General features: G+C 39.8%; 1 protein-coding gene across 1 annotated transcript in view; it reads left to right on the forward strand.

Annotated features, from left to right (window-relative positions):
* The first annotated feature begins 250 nt into the window (after positions 1–250).
* Positions 251–21,852, forward strand: part of LOC115774610 (scavenger receptor class A member 5-like) — a 56,666-nt gene continuing 35,064 nt past the window's right edge. The window contains 6 exon segments of the mRNA XM_030721966.1: positions 251–266; positions 1,325–1,520; positions 1,597–1,723; positions 1,826–1,994; positions 13,494–13,574; positions 20,240–20,347. Of these exon segments, the coding sequence (XP_030577826.1) occupies positions 251–266; positions 1,325–1,520; positions 1,597–1,723; positions 1,826–1,994; positions 13,494–13,574; positions 20,240–20,347 (697 nt within the window).

Raw genomic sequence — 21,852 nt, forward strand, 5'->3', positions numbered from 1 at the left:
TAAGTGGCAGGTTTTTAGGATAGAAATGTGGGCAAAATAGTTAGTGAAACAGGAAGTGGATACAATCTGCAGGTTTCAAGCATGATGTAATCATAAACTGTAAATAAAAGACAGACAAAGCTTTCAGGCCCGAAAAATCTATGCTCAATTGTTACCCTGACTAAAAATGTTCTTAATAAAGTTATGATCTCTAGTTTTAATTTTGAGGCTTTTTTTTAATGCACCGTGTTTGTTTTCTAAATTAAGAAAAATGGACAATGATGCAGGTATGCTTCAGGGTGTGGCTAAACCGCTGTCTCACCACATCCAGATTAGTAATTGTTTATTAAATGTTTTAAAAGGAATGTGTGAATAATGCAGGAGGCTCCATTTAAATAAGAATACTCAAAAATGGTTCACCCCAAGCATCGTTGGGTATTTTGGGGCTTTGATCAATAGAGACACTTGCCTTCCCTAAGTGACCCAACAACAACAGATGCACAGCCACCCTGTAGTGTTTTCAAGGATGCTCTTTGTGGCTCTTCTGCCCCACACCTCTGATTGTACCAGGAGTTCAGGCTGGACCCTGTGGCTCACTTGAGTCGGTTCACAATAGACTAACAGTTGGTGGTACTTGACCCTGTTGTGGTTATTGACCTCTTCTGTCTGGTGTACCCAGGAGACAGTGATTCATCAAAAACATTTCTTTTTTTGAGGTCTCTGATGCTAACACCAGATGTGTTACGATGTTCTCTGAGAATCTTTACTGCCACCCTTACTCGACCTTCAGCTGTCAGTCATATGGTGTTGCACCGGCAACAATTTTTGCTCTTGGGTCATGGCTTTTCCCCAACTTTAATGAAGGTGTGCGTTGAATATGTGTGTTGCAGTGCAGCAAATCCAACAAAACCTTTAAAGTTTGTGCTGTAATAGGACTTTGTAACTTGTTTCCCCTGCACACTTTACTTATATTTTTTTCCTTCTGGCTCCTTTGGGGGTTGTGAGGTCTTACTAGTGAGGACAAGGACATAGTAGGGGGAAAAGAACAGTGTTTTTCAGCTGTGTCCCTGTTCATCAGTGTGTGTCACTAATTATTGTCTTGCAGTTTTACATCTGTTAGGATTTAAACATGTTAAAGTGGTCCTTCATTGTGTGGAAATCTTTGATTAGATTTCATGTCTTGCTAAACTGCATCCAAACAATGACCATAGCCAATGCATTTATGCAGAGTCCTGGGTTTGAAACCTGAAGCCGTTCACCCTTACCATCTTGGTGTTTTGAGTCAGTGCTTATTCATTTTAGGTTGAAAAATAAAGGCAGAAATAGAGACACTACCATCAATCAGAGTCCTTTTCCTTGCAGGCCCTGGAGGTGGAGCTGAGGACTATGCAAGCTCACTCTCTTCAATCAGAAGGTTACTTGGTACAGTTGGATGACAGGTTGTCCTCACTAAGCAACTCTGCTGGCAGGAACCTGACGGGTTTGAGCTAAGAGGTGGCCCGAGCCTCCACATGGCTTCGCGATCATGACGTCCTGCTGAGGTACATATTTTCATCACAGGTTTTGGACTTTAACAACATTGAAAATAAAATTCTGTGTGATTCTGATTTATTTTAGGGAAACCTCGAGTTATGTGAGTGAACTGAGGGAAAAATTAGATGAGGTCAACTGGACTGTGGGAGCTGTTAATCACACCTTCAGCAACGACATCAGCATTCACCATCTGAAGATCCGTGACTTGCAGGTTAGAGGTTCACAATAGTTTGCACAAAAATTGCTTCTGCATCAAATCTACTGTTCTAAAACTAAGTCATAAACATCCCACGGCCTCACTCACTCTGTTTAGATCCAGATCAGCAACATAACAGAAGACACCAGCAGTTTATGGGTGACCCACGTCCACACGGAGGCCCAGTTGAGGAACGAGATGGAGATCCTGAACACAATCACAGAGGACCTCCGTCTTAAGGACTGGGAGCACTCCATGGCCCTGAAGAACCTCACAATATTAGAAGGTCAGCAATGAGATATTGATGTCTGTTCTGATCAGCAAAAGTCGAATAGGAATGCAGAAGGACAGTGCAGCAATAGTTTAGTCATATCTAGAAGGAGTGGCCAACAATTCAATATTAGGTCATGTTTGTAAATGAGAACTAGTTCTCAAACATTTTTACCTGGTAAAATAAAGGTTTAAAAAAAAATAGGAGTAAATGTGCAGCATATAAAATGGACAGAACGGTTTTTACTTAAAAATCTGAAAGAAGCTCAAATTTAGGGACATTTAAGATCCTTTACGTTCTACCAGCTAATTATTTCCTAGATCAGTTCCAAATGCCAGGTGTGGACCCCACACACTGCTTCCCAAGATGACTTCATAGGGTCATAACCTGATTCCTGGGGTAAGAAATATTAAAAAGGAAAAAACTGCTTCTGTAAATCTCTATTAAAATATAATTTTTAATAGAGAATAGAAAAATACTTCAAAGAAAAGACAGAAATCCCTCTACTAAACTTACCCAGTCAAAGGATTGGGTAAATTTGGTGTGCAAACACCAAAAAACAGACATTATAGCTGGTGTAAATGTCCTTGAGGTTCAACCTGAATCCTGAGCACAGAAAATAAATGGGCAATTTGTAATAATTTTTTTTTTAATAAATTCAGTAAAAATAACAGCAACAACAATGACTGTTTAAAAGTTTTTCATTCATAAGAAGTCATTAAAAAACAAAGATATGAAGTGTTATTGTTACATTTGTAACAAAAGTGTGCAAAATTAGGTTATTGCTGCAGAAATTAAATATATCAAAAACATGCAAGAGCATGCGAGAGAGAATGACCTTTATGGTACACTTGAACCACAGTTTTTCTGTGGGTTTATTCTGCTAGTGTCTTCTGGGATCATGTAGTGCTCCATGACACTAACACTGAGGCTCTGTTGAAGGACTCCTTCATGTGGATGCAAATAGTTTGTTGCTATTATGATTATGGCTGTGTGGGTGAACACACCGTGAACCTAAAGATTTTGAACTATACTTTACAGCCGGTATGACCTTTACATATCAAGAGAATACGTAAAGAAAAACATGCAAGATTGTGAGAACTTTAAATCATACTATAATTAATCCCTTTGGGTGGACCTTAATGCCCTAAAAAATCTTTAACAACAGCACATCTGAGCCAGTAGATGTTTGCAGTGTGATTGAGTACAAGTGACCCTAGCATGCAAACATGATTTTGTATTGTGGGAATATCACCCTGGGCAATTTTAAGCAGCTCTGAATGTTCTTCCTCCAATCTGTGGAGAACTGATTAGTCCCGACGTGGTATGACTCTCACTGCCAGTGCGCCAAATGACTTCTCTGGCTTGTTAAAATCAGAATAGGTATGCCATGATGTAATGCTGGCAGGGGACACAGCCCAGGCTGATTGATGACAACTCAAACTGAATGGGACCCCTGATCTCGTGTCTGCTTCACATGTGGGTAGGATGCCATTTCTCCTGAGTCTGGAAACAATTGTGGGTTAAATTTAGACGCTACATCCAGAATGAAAATTTAATCACTCTGTTCTGTCATTGGTTTTAGCTCTTTCGCTCCATTTGTTTGTTGTTAGCTCTCGGTCACCTGAGCCAAGAAAAGTTTTACATCTCTATCCATGTTTACCCTCCTTTTTGCTATGTCCTCTTTTCTCTTCTCTTCTTATTCAGTTCATTCGCCTTTAATTTCTCTGACTCACTGTGATCTTCATGCCACACATGGTACTTGTTGCATTAATAACAGAAACATGAGAATCTGTTTAAAATATCGCTTCAAGTCCCCCCCCCCCCCCCCCTTTTTTTTTTTTTGATGAGTGATGCAAAAACTGTATAACTTATGGTAACATCTGCCTGCTAAGGGTAAATATACCAGATGATTTTAATTACACCCTCCATATGTTAGCTAAAGCAGTACAAGGGAATAAGTCACGTTTGAGATGATTCATTTATTGCTGCAAACAAATGCAGTTAGAGTTTGACGTCCAGGTCCCAATTGCATCACTCCCCTCAAATGTGATACACAAATTGGGGAGTCATGAGTAAACATCCTATCAGATGGATGCTCTGGTTCACCCATCAGGGTCAAAACAGCATGCAGTAATGCGAGGAAGCGGTGACACTGGCATGTCAGAATGAGAAATGGGAAATTCTGTAGCTTAAATGGAGCCCCAAATTGGGAGGGTGTGTTTAGTAAATAACAAGACATGTCACAGGGCTAACACAGAGAGTCACACAACCATTCACACTTCAATTTAGAATCATCAATTAACCTAACCCCATTAACTGCATGTCTGTGGACCTTGGGTGTAGGGTTTAATATTTTTCCCGAAAATGACATGGATCAAATCCCGGGAAATGAAGAGCCATTTCCCGGGAATCCCGGGAAAAAGTTTATTTATTTTTTTATTTTAATTAGGCCTTCTGTAGCCTGTGTCGGCCTTAACCTATTGTGATATTGTAGAGGTAGCTTTCCAGCTATGTCCTGTTATGCCCAGTAGGGGGTAACGTCGGCTTGATTAACGCAATAAAACCTACATCTCGACATTTGAGTGTTCGAGCTATGCGGTGTTGTATCGTTCCTCAACACTCCCTTAACAAATATAATTCGAATATTCCTGCATTGTACATGGAATTATACCAAGATATTTTACAACTGCTGGTGCAAAACAATACGGTTCATCTCCACAGCATTGATAAAGGCTCAGCCACTTGCGCTGTCGTGGCGACATCTGTTGGGCTATATCTCCACCAGTGGAACGCTGTAATAGTCATTGAAAAGTTAACTACCGTACTACACTATAATATGGCATAACACAGGGCCTTGAGTAATGCACTACGACTTGGTCATTGCCATTCTGGCAACAGCAAATTTATAACACCGTGTCTGAGGGTTAAAGTAGGTTCGCTGTGAATCGTCTATTGAAAAACTGGCCAATCCTTATAGCCTAAAAAAATATACATTTTACTCAACTCCATTTTAAAAGCGAAATATGTTAAAGCAATCTATTTCATGATAATTTCTTCACACATTAGGCCCGTATCCTAATTCATGATTGTTAGTAAGCGGCTGCAAACGAGGAAAAGAAACACTCGAAGTTAAACAGATATTTCTTTATTGTTCAGGGCAGGCATATTTTATAGGCTATATAATGCAATATAACAATATATAATAATATAAAATTATATAATACAAAATACCTTAGGGTAAACACATTGCCTACGATTTCAACAAATTAAAGAGGAAAAAAGCACAACTGTGTAATACCTCTATTAAAACGCTTGAGATGAAGCTGAAGCCTTAAACGGAGGCTGAACATGCCTGAAATGAAGAGTAATGCTTTTCGCATTAAACGAACCCTTCTCTCAACATTTCCTTAAATTTAACATTCTGAAGCTTTCTTTTCTTTCTGAAGTCAAATCGACGCGCGCGACTTTTTTCCCGGTTTCCCGTCTAACGTTTCCCGGGAAACGGGAAATGGTTCTGATCGCATTTCCCGGGAATCCCGGATCTCGGGATTAAACCCTACTTGGGAGGAAGCTGGTGTACCCAGCAAATTCCATACAGAAAGACCCTGGCCAGGTGGTGGATTCAAACCCAGGACCACCTTGCTGTGAGGCAGCAGTGCTAACCACTGCACCACCATGCCACCCTAAAAATTAAATGCAAAGTGGTGTGTAAACACATAGACAGTAAAAACAGGTGAGTGTAGAAAAAACACTCATCATGGGAAGACCTCAGCAACCTAGGCCTGTAGCAGCATAACTAAGGGAGGGTTTAGGGTCACCTGATCCAGCCCTAACTATAAGCTTGATCATAAAGGAAAGTTTAAAGCATTATCTTAAAAATAGAGAGGGTTTCTGTCTCCCAAATCCAAACTGGGAGCTGGTTCCACAGAAGAGGGGCCTGAAAGCTGAAGGCTCTGCCTCCCATTCTACTCTTAAGTACTATGGTACTATGAGGCCTTTAAGTAGAATTTTAAATTCAAGTCTGGATTTAACAGGGAGCCAATGAAGAGGAGCCAATATGGTCTGTGGAGTTTGAAAAAAGGCAACTGGCCTTCTTTTGGTTTATTGAAGATGTTTCACCTCTCATCCTGGCTTCTTAAGTTCTCAAACCAAATGGTGGAGAGACCCAGGAAAAGGAGAGAACCCAGGAGAGAACCCCTGTGGGTGTAGTCCCCACTGCACTGGACAACATACACTACATTGCTGATCTTGTGTTTGGGGGGTTTGTCCTTGTGATGAACCAGTTTTTGCCTTAGGGTGTGACTTGGTTTGAGGTATACTGGGATGTCATGTTTCTCTGACAAGCCTGCACATAAGGGATGACAATGGTCTTCCTCTTGTCCTTCTTATTCTCTGTAGTTTGTGTTTGGCCTTCTTTCCTGTGCATCTTGGTTGATTTGATGAAAGCCCAGTTGGGATAACCACATGTTTTGAGGGCTTTCTTAATATGTGTGTGTTCCTTTTGTTTCCCTTCTGCCTTAGAGGTGTTGTAGGGTCCTGATCACCCCAAGTTTGTGTTCCAGAGGGTGGTGGGAGTCAAAAAGGAGATACTGTTCTGTGTGTGTGGGTTTCTGGTAAACTTCAATGTTGAGGCTTTCATCTTCCTCAAAAAGCACCGCACAGTCCAGGAATGGTAACTTGTTATCTCTGGTGTCCTCCCTGGTAAAACTTATGAATTTATCCACTGAGTTGATGTGGTGAGCGAAGGCTTCTACTTCTTGGGTTTTGATTTTGACCCAGGTGTCATTCACATATCTATACCAGTGGCTAGGTGCCACCCCTTTGAAAGAACCCAGAGCTTTACTTTCTACTTCCTCCATGTAAAAGTTGGCTACAATGGGTGACACTGAGGAGCCCATACAATGATGTAGAATCCATCATTGTATTTGAAATATGTTTTATTTGACAAGAAATTCATGAAGTCATTACTAGTTAAGGTTAAAGGAATACTCAGCTCAGTGGAGCTCTGACTCCTTGTCAGCCTGGCTACAGTGCTGAAATGAAACCTTGAGTTGTTCTTACTTTCTTCAATCAGTGATGAATTGTAAGATGCCTTATAATTACAGAGGGCTTTTTTATAGAGCAACAAACTATTTTTCCAGACTGAATGAAGCTCTTCTAAATTAGTGAGATGCATTTCCTCTCCAGAGTTATCTGCTTTAAGCTGTGGGTTTTTGAGTTATTGCAGGGAGTCAAGTACTTCTTATTTGAGGTGTCTTTTTCAGAGGAGCCGCAGTATTCAGGTTTTCCCCAGAAAAAGTCGACAAGTCGCTATCACCGTGTTGATTAGCAGCCATTTCAACGATACTGCACTACCAAGATTACTTAAGAACAAGAACAGACTAGACAATAGGTGTAGGGAGGCCAAATATAAATGCATATCAGCCATCTACAGTAGCTTGTTGGCTTTAAATAAAATATGACTGCAGTTACCAGCAGGGGGATGCCACTTATATTTCACACCTTGGACAGGCAAAGTGTGAAATCCACTCAGTGGACCAGCATGTCTATTACATGCTCTGCCATGATATTGGGTTGATCATACACAGTTTATTACAATGTTGGATACTCATATTAAACTTGGACAAAGTTTCCTATAATGAAATATTTGCTCTGAATGTTCACTTTCTGACACGTTTTTCAGAGAGTAAACAGTAAAAAGTGATCTGGGCCAGACTTGATCCCAATACTCTCTGCAGGGGCCTGGCTTCAGTATACGGGTCGCCTACCCAACCAAATGAGCCATAGCAGCAATACACATACTATACCTCAGGCACATAGCTCAGGCTGATGGCAGAGAAGGTCCAATTATTTTGTTTGCTACAGGAGCCGCCCATCAGCATAAAGTTGATTTACAATGAGTTAAAACAGCTTGTTTCAGTCAGAAGATGACCTGACGGGTTGTATAAAGTACCAAAAGGTTATTTTTAACAATGAATCATGCGGAGCCACTCTAGTAGAGTTGAATAATTCTAGTAATAATATGGAGTAGCATATGAGCATAACAGGTCCCCTTTAAGTGACTAGAGGTCTGGGTTTTCAGACATCAATGTTAAGATTTGGGAATAAATGCTATAATGGCTAAAATAATTTTAATTCTTTCATGTATTTAGTGCTTCTTGCAATATTCAACTGGAAGGATGTCTGACCTAGTGTGAGATCTTTACTATAATGAAATGAATCCTACAGTTGTGTGTAATGTAAGTAAAAATCCCTGAGCAGTAAAGTTACAGCTCCTTCTTACTCCATAATCTGATCTAATTGATCTTTAAACTGACCGAGCAAACCCTAATCAACGTCTCCACACAGCAGAAAAGGAACTAAAGATGAAGAATTTTTTTGTGGTCAGCCAGTATTATTAAGCATTGTAATGAACTCTGGGCTTTTACATGCTAGGGAATCTAAAAATGTAGACATTTGCAAGACTCAAGCAGGAGAAAAGATTCATTTTTATTCCAGACATTTCCTTTCTGGTCTTCTCTCCTTTCCCCGCAGATGTCCCTCACATTCAGGTTACCAGCTTTTACTACAGCTATGGTTACTTACCGCCTCTGTCTTCCTCTCCATTTTCTGCTTTCTGCAATTGATTTAAGACTTCCAGATTAACTCAGTTATCATAAACATATGAAGCTACTTTTTCATGCTTCTCACAGAAAGTCATTTATGGTTACACAGGTATCCCGAGCTTGATTACAGCTGTATCTGTATTTACTTACAGCTTCAGGACCACAGAAACTATGAGTCACATGTGTTAAAGTTCACCTACACATCAAAACCAGTCAGAACCCAAAATTGTTTGTGGGCACCGTACAATATTTTCATTCTTTCTCATTGACTTTATTCTGAATGTTGTGTGTTAAATATGTTTTTATGAGACTGTAGAGTCTCCACCTACAAAAGTCTAAACAAGGATTAGAAAGAAAATATTCTAAGATTGGTGCAATGACATGACTTTATAGCAGGCTGTCTGTGCCCTCCAACAGCGGTACTTTCCACTCTTCTTGTTTCTTGTTTTTCTTTATTTTCTTTTCCAGTTTTTGTTCCTAATCCCTCCTCTCTTGCATTACGCCTTTTCTCCAGTCTCCTTCTCCATATATGATACCATGTATTCCAGCTGTGCCAGTGTTTAATTGGAGCAAATGTTGTCTACTTGGATTTCACAACTATCTTTCAATGTGACAGCACTGAAAGCGTGACCAGGCCCAGAAATGTTGCTTAAAGACACCAAGAAATGAAAGGTCATTTGTCAAATCCATAATGATGTGACTTGGTGTTTTCTGAGGTGCTGGTCCTCTATACAGTGTGGCCATTTTGTTAGGTACACCTGTTGAAACTCAGTACGACAACCCTGATGTAATTACTATCTTTACAAAGCTTGTTAGTGAGCTTTGTGCATATGTATATTTCTCTAAATAATTTCACTGTGTAATTTCCCACCTGGGAAAGTAAAGGTTTTATCATAATTATAATATTTGAATGCAATGCGAATTAATTTGTAGCACCTTTCAATAACAAGCCAAATCACAATTTTATAATAACTCTCAAAAAACTCACACAGGACAGTATTAAAGGACAATATGTGGGCCAGTCATCACAAAATGTGCTTTAAAATCATTTAAAGCTGAGGTTAAGGTGATTGCTGGCTGTAAGTTAATGACTACAAGTGACCAGTGGTATCTAAAGCTTACTCTTACCCATAAGGACACTTATTTCAAATCTGAACTTTGATTGTTGCTTATCAAACTCAAACTCAAATTTATTTAGAAAGCACATTTAAAAAAAACAACTCATGTTGACCAAAGTGCTGTTCAAGAAGGGAGGGTACATAAAACTAGATCAAAGATAGTAAAATACACGTCATTAGGTGCTAAACATGTACAGTCATGGCTGAAAAGGGCACAGGAGGAGGCAGTGGGCCAATCAGATGGACTCTAATGCCAGTGAGTAAAAATGAGTTTTAATTCTGGCAGATTTGAGTGTGAGGGATGTGGTGTTCCACAGTTTGGAGGCAAACAGAAAATGCACGGTCTCCTCTGAGTTTAAATCTAGAGCAGGGGACAGTTAGACAGACACAGATAGACAGGTGTTGCTTCTGTAGACAAATTTTCAGGGACTTTAGGTTTAACATGTTTTGTAACCTGCATAGTTTTTAGTGAGAATCAATGGCATGGACACATGAGATGAGCAAAGGTTGTAGGTCAAAGCTGCAAGTTTATTCTTTGCACCCTTTGGTTTATCTGATGACCATCAATGCACATTTTTAATGACCTGTTTGTTTTATTTCTGAAGGATCCCTGAGCCAAGTCGAGCTAAGTTAATGCTCACCTCCAGACTTCGCAGGTGAACCATAACTCTAACTAGTTAGTTTAGTAGCTTTTGTAAATACCCTTTTGGCTGAAAAACAAGTGACTGCACCAAGTTGATTCTCCAAGATGTGTTCCTCAGTCTCTCTATGGGGTCAAGTGCAGTGGCCTATAAGGATAAACCATATATTTCTTAATGTAATTTAGCTTAATGGGAAAGTGCCAAAATAGCAGTCCAATAAATAATTTAGTCAAATCTGAATCTAGTTATTCATTCCTCATAATGTCCTGGAGTATTTAAACATGTTTCCTTCAATGCATTTATTTTCACTCTTCCTTTATCTCAGAGACCAACGAAATGAACATGTACTCCAGATAAAGTAGGAATGATACAAAACTATGCAGCCATTTGTTTTTAATGGAAAGTGTAATGAATGAAATTCCCAGATCACATTCTTTGCTTCTTCCAGTTAAGTTAAGTAAAGATGTGGACGTAATATAGCGAAGGCTCATTATTTGTACTTGTACTGACCTAAATTCAGATACATTTTTTACTACGTGAGCTTTTTACTTGCAGCAATTATATCAATGTAGTATCACTGTACAATAGCTGAGACACTGTGCAGAAATGCTTTGGCTCTAAAGTTTCCATCAGGATGAGTCACTTCTTTAAAAAAAAAAAAAAAAAGCCCATCCACTTACAGCCATACAACCACTTTCTGCCCACTGAGCTGTCTGTTCTTTGCTACAACATCCTGTATTCTCAAATAACACCAACACAAGTGAGGCCTTGTGTCATTTGTTATTGTGACAAATTAGATGATTTTTGCTAGATTGCACACGAGTGAAGACAAAACAAGATGAACTGTTGCGCCACACTTCAGATTTGTTACGAGACTGGAAGCTGGATGGAGGCGCCTGAACTCTTCACTGCAGTTATTTTCTTGGACTGAGCTGTCAAATGTTTTCAGGCTGATCCAGGAGGGGGCCACTGGGCTTGTTATTGTTGAAACCCTGTCAGCTGACTGGTGTCTCTGAGAGCCAAGAGATTAATAATGTGAAGCTCTGCTTAAACTTTTAAGGACCACCAGGGTGAACTATCTTCTCCAAAGAGTAGGCTTAAATACCCAAACCTGATGTCAGTGCAGTTCTGTAACTATGAGTGGATGTGATGGGTGTTCAGACATGAGCAGCAAGTCCAGCTGGGATGTACTTCTCTACAAATGTATTGGTTTATTGCTTTCTGACCACAAATAAATAACTTTAACCCTATGAGGTCTGAGGAATCATGTGTTGTAAGCCTAAACCTAACCTGCTCTAACCCTAAAATTGTAAAATGTAATTTGGGTTTTGATGTATGATGTTTGTTTGACTTTATAGTCCCTCACTATTCTGCTTAAGTTCCTTGACATTGCAGCATTTGTTTATGCACAGCTCTCTCAAAGTCCCACCACAGCATTTCAGTCAGGTTGAGATCTGGACTTTGACTGGGCCACTGCAAAACCTTGATACTTTTTTCTTTTTCAGCCATTTTGGTGTAGACATGCTGCTGTGTTTAGGATCATCATCCTGTTGCATGACTCACTTTGGGCCAAACTTCAGCTGTCAGATGCACACACACCCGCACATTTGACTCTAAAATTCTTTGGTATACAGAGGAGTTCACAGACTACAAGGTGTTCAGGTCCTGCAGCTGCAAAACATACCCAAACCATCACCCAGCCACCATTGTGCTGATCATTGGTATAAGGTGATAAGCTAGGTTTGTTTTTTGGCAAACATAGTGCTGTGCATTATGGATAACTGCTCCACTTTGGCTTTTTCCTGGCAACCCTTCCATACAAACCATAGTTGTTCAGTCATTTTCTTTTAAAATGCTAACTGAGGCCTCTCTGAGATATAGCTTGTGGGGTTTTTTTCCTACAGTTTCTCTGAACATTGCATGGTTTGACCTTGGGGTCAATTTGCTGGGACATTCACTCCTGAGAAGATTGTGGCATTTGTTAACGCACACTTATAGAGATGCTCTCAGTTACTGATTATCAATTCATTAAGTTCATTTGATTAGCGCACGTGGCTTACTCTCATAATTCCTATGGAAGTATTATGGTGGGTTTTTTTTTTACAGAACTGTACTCTGATTGCCAATTTGACAGATGGCAAAAAATATACAGGTACTTGCTCTTACCAGTTAAGTGTGTGCAGTTCAGAAGCACCTGGAATATCTATATCTTTGTATCAGAAATTAGAGCCATGAAGGATCACGACCGCGGAACATGTACTGGACACTAACAGGCCCTCAATTTCTATGTTCATGTTTAACATGTGGTTCTCATTGTAGTGAGATCTCTCCTCTCTCTCGCTCTTTTTATTTGGCTTTTCTCACTCAGTCTCTGGAGTCCTCCAAGTATAACAAAGGTTGCGACTGAAGCCTTAGCCCAGTTGTAAGACCCACTTTGGCCTTCATTTGCCTGATATGTCACTCTGTGTACATGATAGACTCTGTAATAAATGTAAAGATTTCTAGAGTTTCATGACATTAATGAAATTATCTGCATGAATTATAGGACTGGTCCCATGCATTCCCTTTTCTGGGGTTAATCTACATACAGTACTGGTACTGTAGTCCTACATGTTGTAATAATAATGAAGGCACCATTAAGTATACTTTAAATGCACACTTAACCCTGATGCAGCTTGTATAAATCAATAAGCTATCATTTATGTTCCAAGAAAAGACCTTTCCTTAGTAGGTCATCAGTAAACAGTTATTTGTAGCCTTTTTCAGAACTCAAGATAACAGCCTACTGCATTGATCAGGTGACTAAATTTCATTTGTATGTTTTAAAGTTCTGATATACCCTAAAATAAAGCAATAGAAACTTATAGACACAACATAAAAAACACTGTTACTTTCAAGGGAAATTTAATCAAATCCAAGTTTGCTTTTCTGTAATTTATGTTTCTGTCTCAACAGCATCACAAAATATTTTAAAATTACATTTTCTTTGATTTTGTTGGTAATTATATCACCAAAAAAAAGAAAGAGAAAAGAAAAACAAGACAGTGTAAGTCAGCTTTTTAAAAAGTGGCTTCCACTGATGGCAAATTGTATGGTAGAATTCACATTATTTGTATAAAACCCCTAATTTTGTCATTCTTTGTACAGGACCTCCAGGGCCAAAAGGAGAGAAGGGGGACACTGGAGATGTAGGGCCCCCTGGGGTTCCTGGTCTGACTGGCTTGAGAGGTGGGTACAAACGGACTACTGCCTGTCAGTTACTGAGAAGTGCTGCAATAGTAAAATAATAGTATAATAGTATAGTATAATAATAGTTTTCTGCTTCAGTAAAAGTAAAGGGCAAGTTCATCCATTCATTCATTTTCATCTGCTTATTTGGGGCCATGTCACGGGGGCAGCAGCCTAAGCCGCCTCCTCTAGCCCATCCGGCAGGACACTGAGGCATTCCCAGGCCCCAGCTCTATTCTGAGCCCCTCCCAAATGGCTGCACTCCTCACACTATCTCTAAGGGAGAGTCCAGCCACCCTTTGTAGAAAGCTTATTTCTGCCGCTTGCATCCATGATCTTGTTCTTTTAATCACTACCCAAAGCTTGTGACCATAGGTGAGGGTAGGGATGTAGATTGACCGGTAAATCAACAGCTTCGCTTTCACACTCAGCTCCTTTTTCACCACGACAGACACGTGCAGAATTCACATCACTGAAGCTGCAACTCCAATCCATCTGTCAATCTGCCGCTTCCTTCTCCTGTCACTTGTAAACAAGATCCCAAGATCCCAAGAACTCCTCCACCTGGGGCAGTAACTATCCCTGAGCCGGAGTGGGCACTCCACCCTTTTCTGGCTGAGGACCATGGCCTCAGAATTAGAGGTGCTGATTCTCATGCTAGCCGCTTCATACTAGGCAGTGAACCGTTTCACTGCGAGCTGGAGACCACCACCTGATGGCCCTGGTGAAGTCCAACACTCACAGGAAATGAGTCCGACTTATTGACGGCAATATTGACCAAGCTCTTGCTGCAGTTGTACAGGGACTGAATGGCTAGCAACAACAGCGGACCCTCACTATACATTTAGATGCGCCAGATCTGTTCAGTGTCCACCCACGCCACCTGATCCAACCTACCACCATGTGGTGATCAGTTGACAGCTCAGCTCCTCTCTTCATGTGAGTGTCCAGAACATAAGGCCGCAGATCTGATGATACGATTACAAAATCGATCACTGACCTGCAATCTAGGGTGTCCTAGTGCCACATGCACTTATTGCCATCCTTATGTTGGAACATGGTGTTTGTTATGCACAAACTGTGGTTTGCACAGAAGTCCGATAGCAAAACAACACTCGGGTTCAGCTCAGGCAGGCCGTTCCTCCCAATCATACCCCTCCAGATCTCACTGTCATTTATCCTTCATTCAAATATTTTTTTTCTTTAAGAACAGAGTATAGGAATGTAGTTAAATGTAAACTGACTTACTGAATAGACTAGAAATTAAATTACTGGATATAAATGCTACAACACTCCAAACCTTCATCCTCATCTGCTTAACTTGTGGGAAGTGATGTAGTTTTCCAGCTTTGGAAGACATTTACTAACACAAAATATCTGAACACAAAAAAGAAAGAAAAAAGGATTTTGGCATGAGTTTTGACAGGTTCTACAAACAAATGAGTTATAAAATATAGCTGACCTATAAATGTCCTGTGAATACCCCAAATTTAGGAGATACAAGCCTCTTTTTTTTTTTTAAATACCAGGATTTATGTTTGAGTGGCACCAAAGGTGAAAATTGGGCATGTTCTGGTTTTAAACTCCCACCACTTATGTTACATTCAGTTGCATTAAAAACACCCATGAGTGGAGAGAATTAAAAGTCATGTAAAGCTGCTTAAGAAAAGAAAGCCCAGACTTTGGGTGGAGATTTATTTTTACACAAGGCCAGTGGGACATGTCATCTGTCTTCATCTTGCAGGTAATTCCCTAAAAACCAGGACATAAACCTTCACTTACTCACTGTCAGCACCTCAGAAGCATGGCATTGCTATTTTTGTGAGATATGGTATGATACAAACAACAACAGCATGAATCCAGATGTTCTGGGTCCACCTTTCAGCTTGGTACCTCTTGAATCATCACCCCTCAGGTTGTCTCCTGTCATCATCCATCCCACATTCCCTGGCTGAACATGAACATTTCCAAGAAGCATTATCTTCCTGCTGAAAGGGGAACCCCCCCTCCCATCCCTGCCCATAGTTCCAGGAAAAAGTGAATAAAAAGGATTTTTAACTTCAGGGCAAAAAAAAAAAAAAATAAGGCCTAATTATTGTGAAAACATATTGTGAAAGTAAATGGAACCAAACCCTCCCTAAGACCAAAATGCAGTCAGAATAAAACAGCCCCCAATGTTCACTGAACTGTTGATTTTAGTGAAAGGGGGTTTCTTAGGATAGAGGGTTTCTAATCAAAACAGACATTGGCAATAACTCTGTTGGGTTCAGCAGTTTTTGTTAGACTTTATTAAAGTTATTTCCCTTAAATTATTAATAACACTTCTAAGAACCAACAAGCTCCTCAAAAATAGCATTTAGGAATAACCGCACCACACCAAATTAGTGTAAATACAAGCAATCATATTATAGTGTATAGCATATAATGAAAAAAACATCCATCCATTTTCTTCCACTTATCCTTTTCAGGGTCATGGGGGTGGGGCTCTTTTCTATCTCAGCTGTCATAGGGCAAGACACCCTGGACAGGTCACCAGTCTGTTGCAGGGCTAACACAATTCAATTCAATTTTATTTATATAGCGCCAAATCACAACAAACTGTCGCCTCAAGGCGCTTTGTATTGTGGGTAAAGACCCTACAATAATACAGAGAAAACCCAACAGTCAAAACGACCCCCTATGAGCAAGCACTTGGCGACAGTGGAAAGGAAAAACTCCCTTTTAACAGGAAGAAACCTCCAGCAGAACCAGGCTCAGGGAGGGGCAGTCATCTGCCGCGACCGGTTGGGCTGAGGGAAGAGAACTGTGGAAGAGAGCCAGAGATTAATATCAATTAATGATTAAATGCAGAGTGGAGTATAAACAAAGTAAATAAGGTGAATGAGAAACAGTGCATTATGTGAACCCCCCCAGCAGACTAGGCCTATAGCAGCATAACTAAGGGATGGTTCAGGGTCACCTGATCCAGCCCTAACTATAAGCTTTATCATAAAGGAAAGTTTTAAGCCTAATCTTAAAAATAGAGAGGGTGTCTGTCTCCCGAATCCAAGCTGGAAGCTGGTTCCACAGAAGAGGGGCCTGAAAGCTGAAAGCTCTGCCTCCCATTCTACTCTTAAGTATCCTAGGAACCACAAGTAAGCCAGCAGTCTGAGAGCGAAGTGCTCTGTTGGGGTGATATGGTACTATGAGGTCTTTGAGATAAGATGGTGCCTGATTATTCAAGACCTTGTAGGTGAGGAGAAGAATTTTAAATTCTATTCTAGATTTAACAGGGAGCCAATGAAGAGAAGCCAATATGGGAGAAATCTGCTCTCTCTTTCTAGTCCCTGTCAGTACTCTAGCTGCAGCATTTTGGATCAGCTGAAGGCTTTTCAGAAAGCTTTTAGGACAGCCTGATAATAATGAATTACAATAATCCAGCCTAGAAGTAATAAATGCATGAATGAGCTTTTCAGCATCACTCTGAGAAAGGATGTTTCTAATTTTAGAAATATTGCGCAAATGCAAAAAAGCGGTCCTACATATTTGTTTAATATGTGCATTGAAGGACATATCCTGGTCAAAAATGACTCCAAGATTTCTCACAGTGTTACTGGAGGCCAAAGTAATGCCATCCAGAGTAAGTATCTGGTTAGACACCGTGTTTCTAAGATTTGTGGGGCCGAGAACAAGAATTTCAGTTTTATCTGAATTTAGAAGCAGGAAATTAGAGGTCATCCAGGCCTTAATATCTTTAAGACATTCCTGCAGTTTAACTAATTGATGTGTGTCATCTGGCTTCATTACACAGAGAGATAGAACACCATTCAGACTCACATTCACACCTACGGGCAATTCAGAATCATCAATCAACTTAACCCCACTACCTGCATGTCTTTGGACTGTAGGAGGAAACTGGAGTACCTGGAGAAAACCCACCCAAACACAGGGAGAACATGCACAGGTCCTGGCCAGATGGTGGATTTAAACCAAATGGTCGAGAGACCCAGGTATTTAAACCCCAGTGGTCGTAGTCCACCTTGGTGCATAATCACACATAATCATATGCGCCAAGGTGTGAAAGGAGGGGTGGGTCATTACAATCAGTGGTTTCAGATGAAACCAATTTGGGACTTCACTCCATTGTTTCATTGAAGAAGTCCAGTCACCTTTTTTCAAGCTCCAGAGAACAGATAGGATATTTCATATACAACCCCAATTCCAAAAAAGTTGGGATTCTATATAAAATGTCAATAAAAACAGAATGCAATGGTCTGCAAATCTCATAAATCTGTATTTTATTTGCAATAGAACGTGGAAAATTGGTTTATGTATTTGCATTACATCCTAAACATGATATTTCATGCAATTACTCTTAAGAACAAAAAAATTGGCCATTCACAAAGATTGGATATGGATAGTGATCAAAAACAAAACAAAAGGTAAGTTAACTAATGGCTTACATTTTTTTTTTGGAATATTTTCAAATCCATGAATCACTGCCACACAGACAGAGCCTAAATCCTGAAAAGCTTAAGGAAATCTTGACAAATACATTACAGATACAAACCTGTGGCTATAGATTTAAAAAATGCTCTGTAGCACATCAGGGTACTTTAATCAGCTATGGTTACTAAACGCACCTAAAACAATTTACTCCCTGCATGCTATGAAAATAAATATTTCTTATGCATGTGATGTGAACTGAATGCAACTCTTAATGCATCCCATTACACACATTAACTTTTTACATGAACTTTGTATCTTGTAAATTGAAGCGTCCCATAACATGAATTCAGTTCAGCTTTCCTTTTTCAGTGTAATGGACAAACTGGGAAGGATCAATGTGTCCTTCAGATGTCTGTCATTAAAAAGCCATATTTCTTAATTAACAGTGTCTAACATGCATTAGCCATTGTGCTCAATGTGTTAAAATGTTTAAAAAGTCCTCCGTGTGCACAAAGAAGGGAAATGTTTTTAGTCTTATGCTGTTGTGTCTCATATAAATCAAAATGACACATCTTCTTAACACATCGTGAGTGATGAGCATCTGTAAACTGAAGTTTGGTGAGTTTGAGTTTCCTATATACAAAAAGAACACATTCAGATTTTACAGTTATGCTGTGTTTAGCTAGTACCAAGAAGAAAGTCAGCCACATAACCGGGTTATATTATCAACCCAATTCTGAGGCTATCCTTCCACTGGGAGCATTTTTTTTTTTTTTTTCATTTCTGACAAATATTCCTTCATTCAGATAAGGTGCTTTCTAATTGTTTGTCCATATCTCAATTATCTGACTTTCATGTGGCTGCAGAAACAAAACACGTAAACCAGAGACAGACACTGAGGCTACAAATAGAAACCAATCGTCATTAGACAGCGGAGTCCCTAATGTGACCCTTTTGGGACTTTTCCAATGAAAAAGAAAATGCTTTGTATCAAAAATCCTTGCACTCAGTGAAGTACTCAGTGAAGACTGATGATGACATATAGAAAATTAACTATAGTGCAGCCTGTAAAACATAATAATTGCATAATAATTATGTAGATGCTTGATGCATGACCTTAGAAATGTTAGTTTATGTTATCTGATTTTACGCTGACTTTTGCTTTCAATGCTAAAAAGAATAATCAATTCTAATAACCCAGATATACACAGTGTGTTTATATTTCTCTACATGCTCTATATTGCGCTCTCTTGCTCCACTTGCACTGAAGCCAAAGGAATCTGTCATCACATCCAATCTCCATCCTCTTTGACTTGTGGAACAATCCAGTTGGACTCGCCTACAGAACACAAAGAACATTTCTGCCTTGGATCCCAATTATGATAGATAGCTTTTTCCTAGTGGGGATTTTGAGTTGAACTGAGTTATATGGCCTCATCCATCATCAGTTTATTTTGTGTTTCTGGCTCTAATGCATCCGGCCTAATCATTGTATTCACATTTCTGAGGAGTCACAACAGTGTAATCAGAGCATATCAGCGCACAGCAACATTTTAAAAAGATTTCTCTTACTTCAGCTGCGCAATCAATAACTTATTACCACACTAATTTTGAGACATTTGACTGTGCTTACTCTGAACAAATGTTCTAATTGTGTGCCACAGGGTATGGAGGAGATGTTTATAAGGAGCAAAACAAAAGATGATTTTCCTGTGTTCCAGATGGTGGAACATGAGCAAGATCAATATTAACAGCACTTCCAAAATCTTAATAGATTTTAAGAATAATACAGTGTGTGTTTGTTGTGTTGGAAGGGCACAAATAGGACAGGGAGACCTGATGACAATCCTAACAGAAGTTCAGTAATTGTTTACAGCACAGAACCACATTACAACTAATGAAAACCATCATTAGATCAAGTATGTGCCACTCTGGTTCAGTTAGTGTTGACACTAAGGCGATAAACTCTTCTCACTCTCCTCTAGAGTTTACAGCATTTTTCATTCTTATCCATTCTTCCACGTCTTTTATTTTTCCACATGGAGTGCAGTATAAATTTGCAAGCTGAGGAATCAGTGTGTCATCAAGTTTGTCTCTCTGTTGACTCAGTAGCTCCATTGTGGCTGCCAGTAACACAAGAAAGTGTACAAAATATTCCATATGTTTGGGGTCTCTTTTTAGGATGGCAGTTGCAAAATACAGGCAGGTTTTCTCATTATTATGTGTTTGTGTTTTAGGATTTACCGGAGAAAAAGGCAACCAGGGTCCGCGGGGAATCAAAGGGTCTCTTGGGGTCGATGGCATGCCGGGAGAAAAAGGAGACATTGGACCTGTCGGGCCTAAAGGTACATTTGTGATGTGGGTCAAAATATTAATCAAATTTGGAGTTTAATACCAATTTAACCCAGCATGATCCTGTGAGGTCACCGATATTTATGCATGCAAATATGAGCAAGAAAGGTACCCTGGAAAAACAAATGCATACATCACAGATCATGACTCATGATCAGAGTAAATTGTAGAAGCTACTTTCAGCTGCTCCCTCAGGGGTCACTACAGCAGGCAGCTCCACAGACTCAGTTTAGCAGATTTTTTTGCCAGCTCCCTTTCCTTTGCAATCGTCTGTGACTCAGGAGCTAGAGCGGGTCGGCTACCAATCGATTCCGAATCAGAGCGGGTAAGTTAGAAATCATTTAGGTACGGAAAAAAGCACTTGTGTGAATGTGTGTTTGGGTGAATGAGGCTTGTACTGAAAAACGCTTTGAGTGCTCAGAAGGAGTACAAGAGCACTATATAAGTACCAGTTCATTTAGCATTCCTGGCAAATGAACTGGGAATAAACCAGGGAGCTTTTGCAAAATTTTGGGAACCATTGTTTAGTCCAACTGTTACTTTGCAATAGTCATACCAGGAGGTTGTGTGTTTATGGAGCAACACAAGAAGCAACATTAAAATGAGGCATTCATTCTCTCACAGAGCAGCTCATCAGCAGGAATATCCTTCTTCTCCCTGTAGTCTAGAGTAAGTCACAGATGAATCTTTCATACTGAAAGACTCAGTCCTCGGATGACTCCATGACATGTTGACTTTTATTTCACAGGAAAAAAATCGTTACCAGGAATTATTAGGAACCAAACACTTCAACACTTCTTACATCATTAACAGGTGCTACTGTTTGCTTTTTTTTGTCTTTAGCCACGGGGGCTGGATTTGCTTATCCTCACCCATTTATTCTAGCGAAACAGCTGTTTCTGCTTATCTAGTAGGCTTTCAATGCAATGAAATACAAGAATATACTGGATTTTACCTTAACCCCTTCAGTCACCTTGTACACAATTGTGCGCATCACTTTCTACAGTTATATATTGTACTTTAATATTCATTTTCTCCTTCCTAAAACAGAGTACGCAGACATTTTTCCACCAAAATTTTTGTATCGTGACCGAAAGGAATAAATCATGATTATCAAATAAACAGCTGGAAAGCAATTATTATTGATAAAATTTTCTATATTATTACTTCCAATGGAACAACTGTCAGAGAAAGAGAGAAAAGCTTCTTTCTGCCTGTCTGCATACTCATTTTCGCCTATAGTGTATCCTGGCACCAGGACACACTATAGGAAAAGGGTAAGCCAGTGGAGGCAGTGTGATGCTTTGGGAATGTTCTGTTGGGATACCTGGGTCCTGCCACATGTGGATGCAACTTTGGCACATACCACCTACCTATGCATTGTTGCAGACCATGTACAGCCTTTCACACAAACAGTATTCCCTGATGGCTGTGGCCTCTTTCAGCAGGATAATGCACCCTGCCACAAAACAAATATGGTCAGGAATAGTTTGAGGAG

This window comes from Archocentrus centrarchus, chromosome 24, assembly GCF_007364275.1.
Source record: "Archocentrus centrarchus isolate MPI-CPG fArcCen1 chromosome 24, fArcCen1, whole genome shotgun sequence".
Classification (NCBI taxonomy): Eukaryota; Metazoa; Chordata; class Actinopteri; order Cichliformes; family Cichlidae; genus Archocentrus; species Archocentrus centrarchus.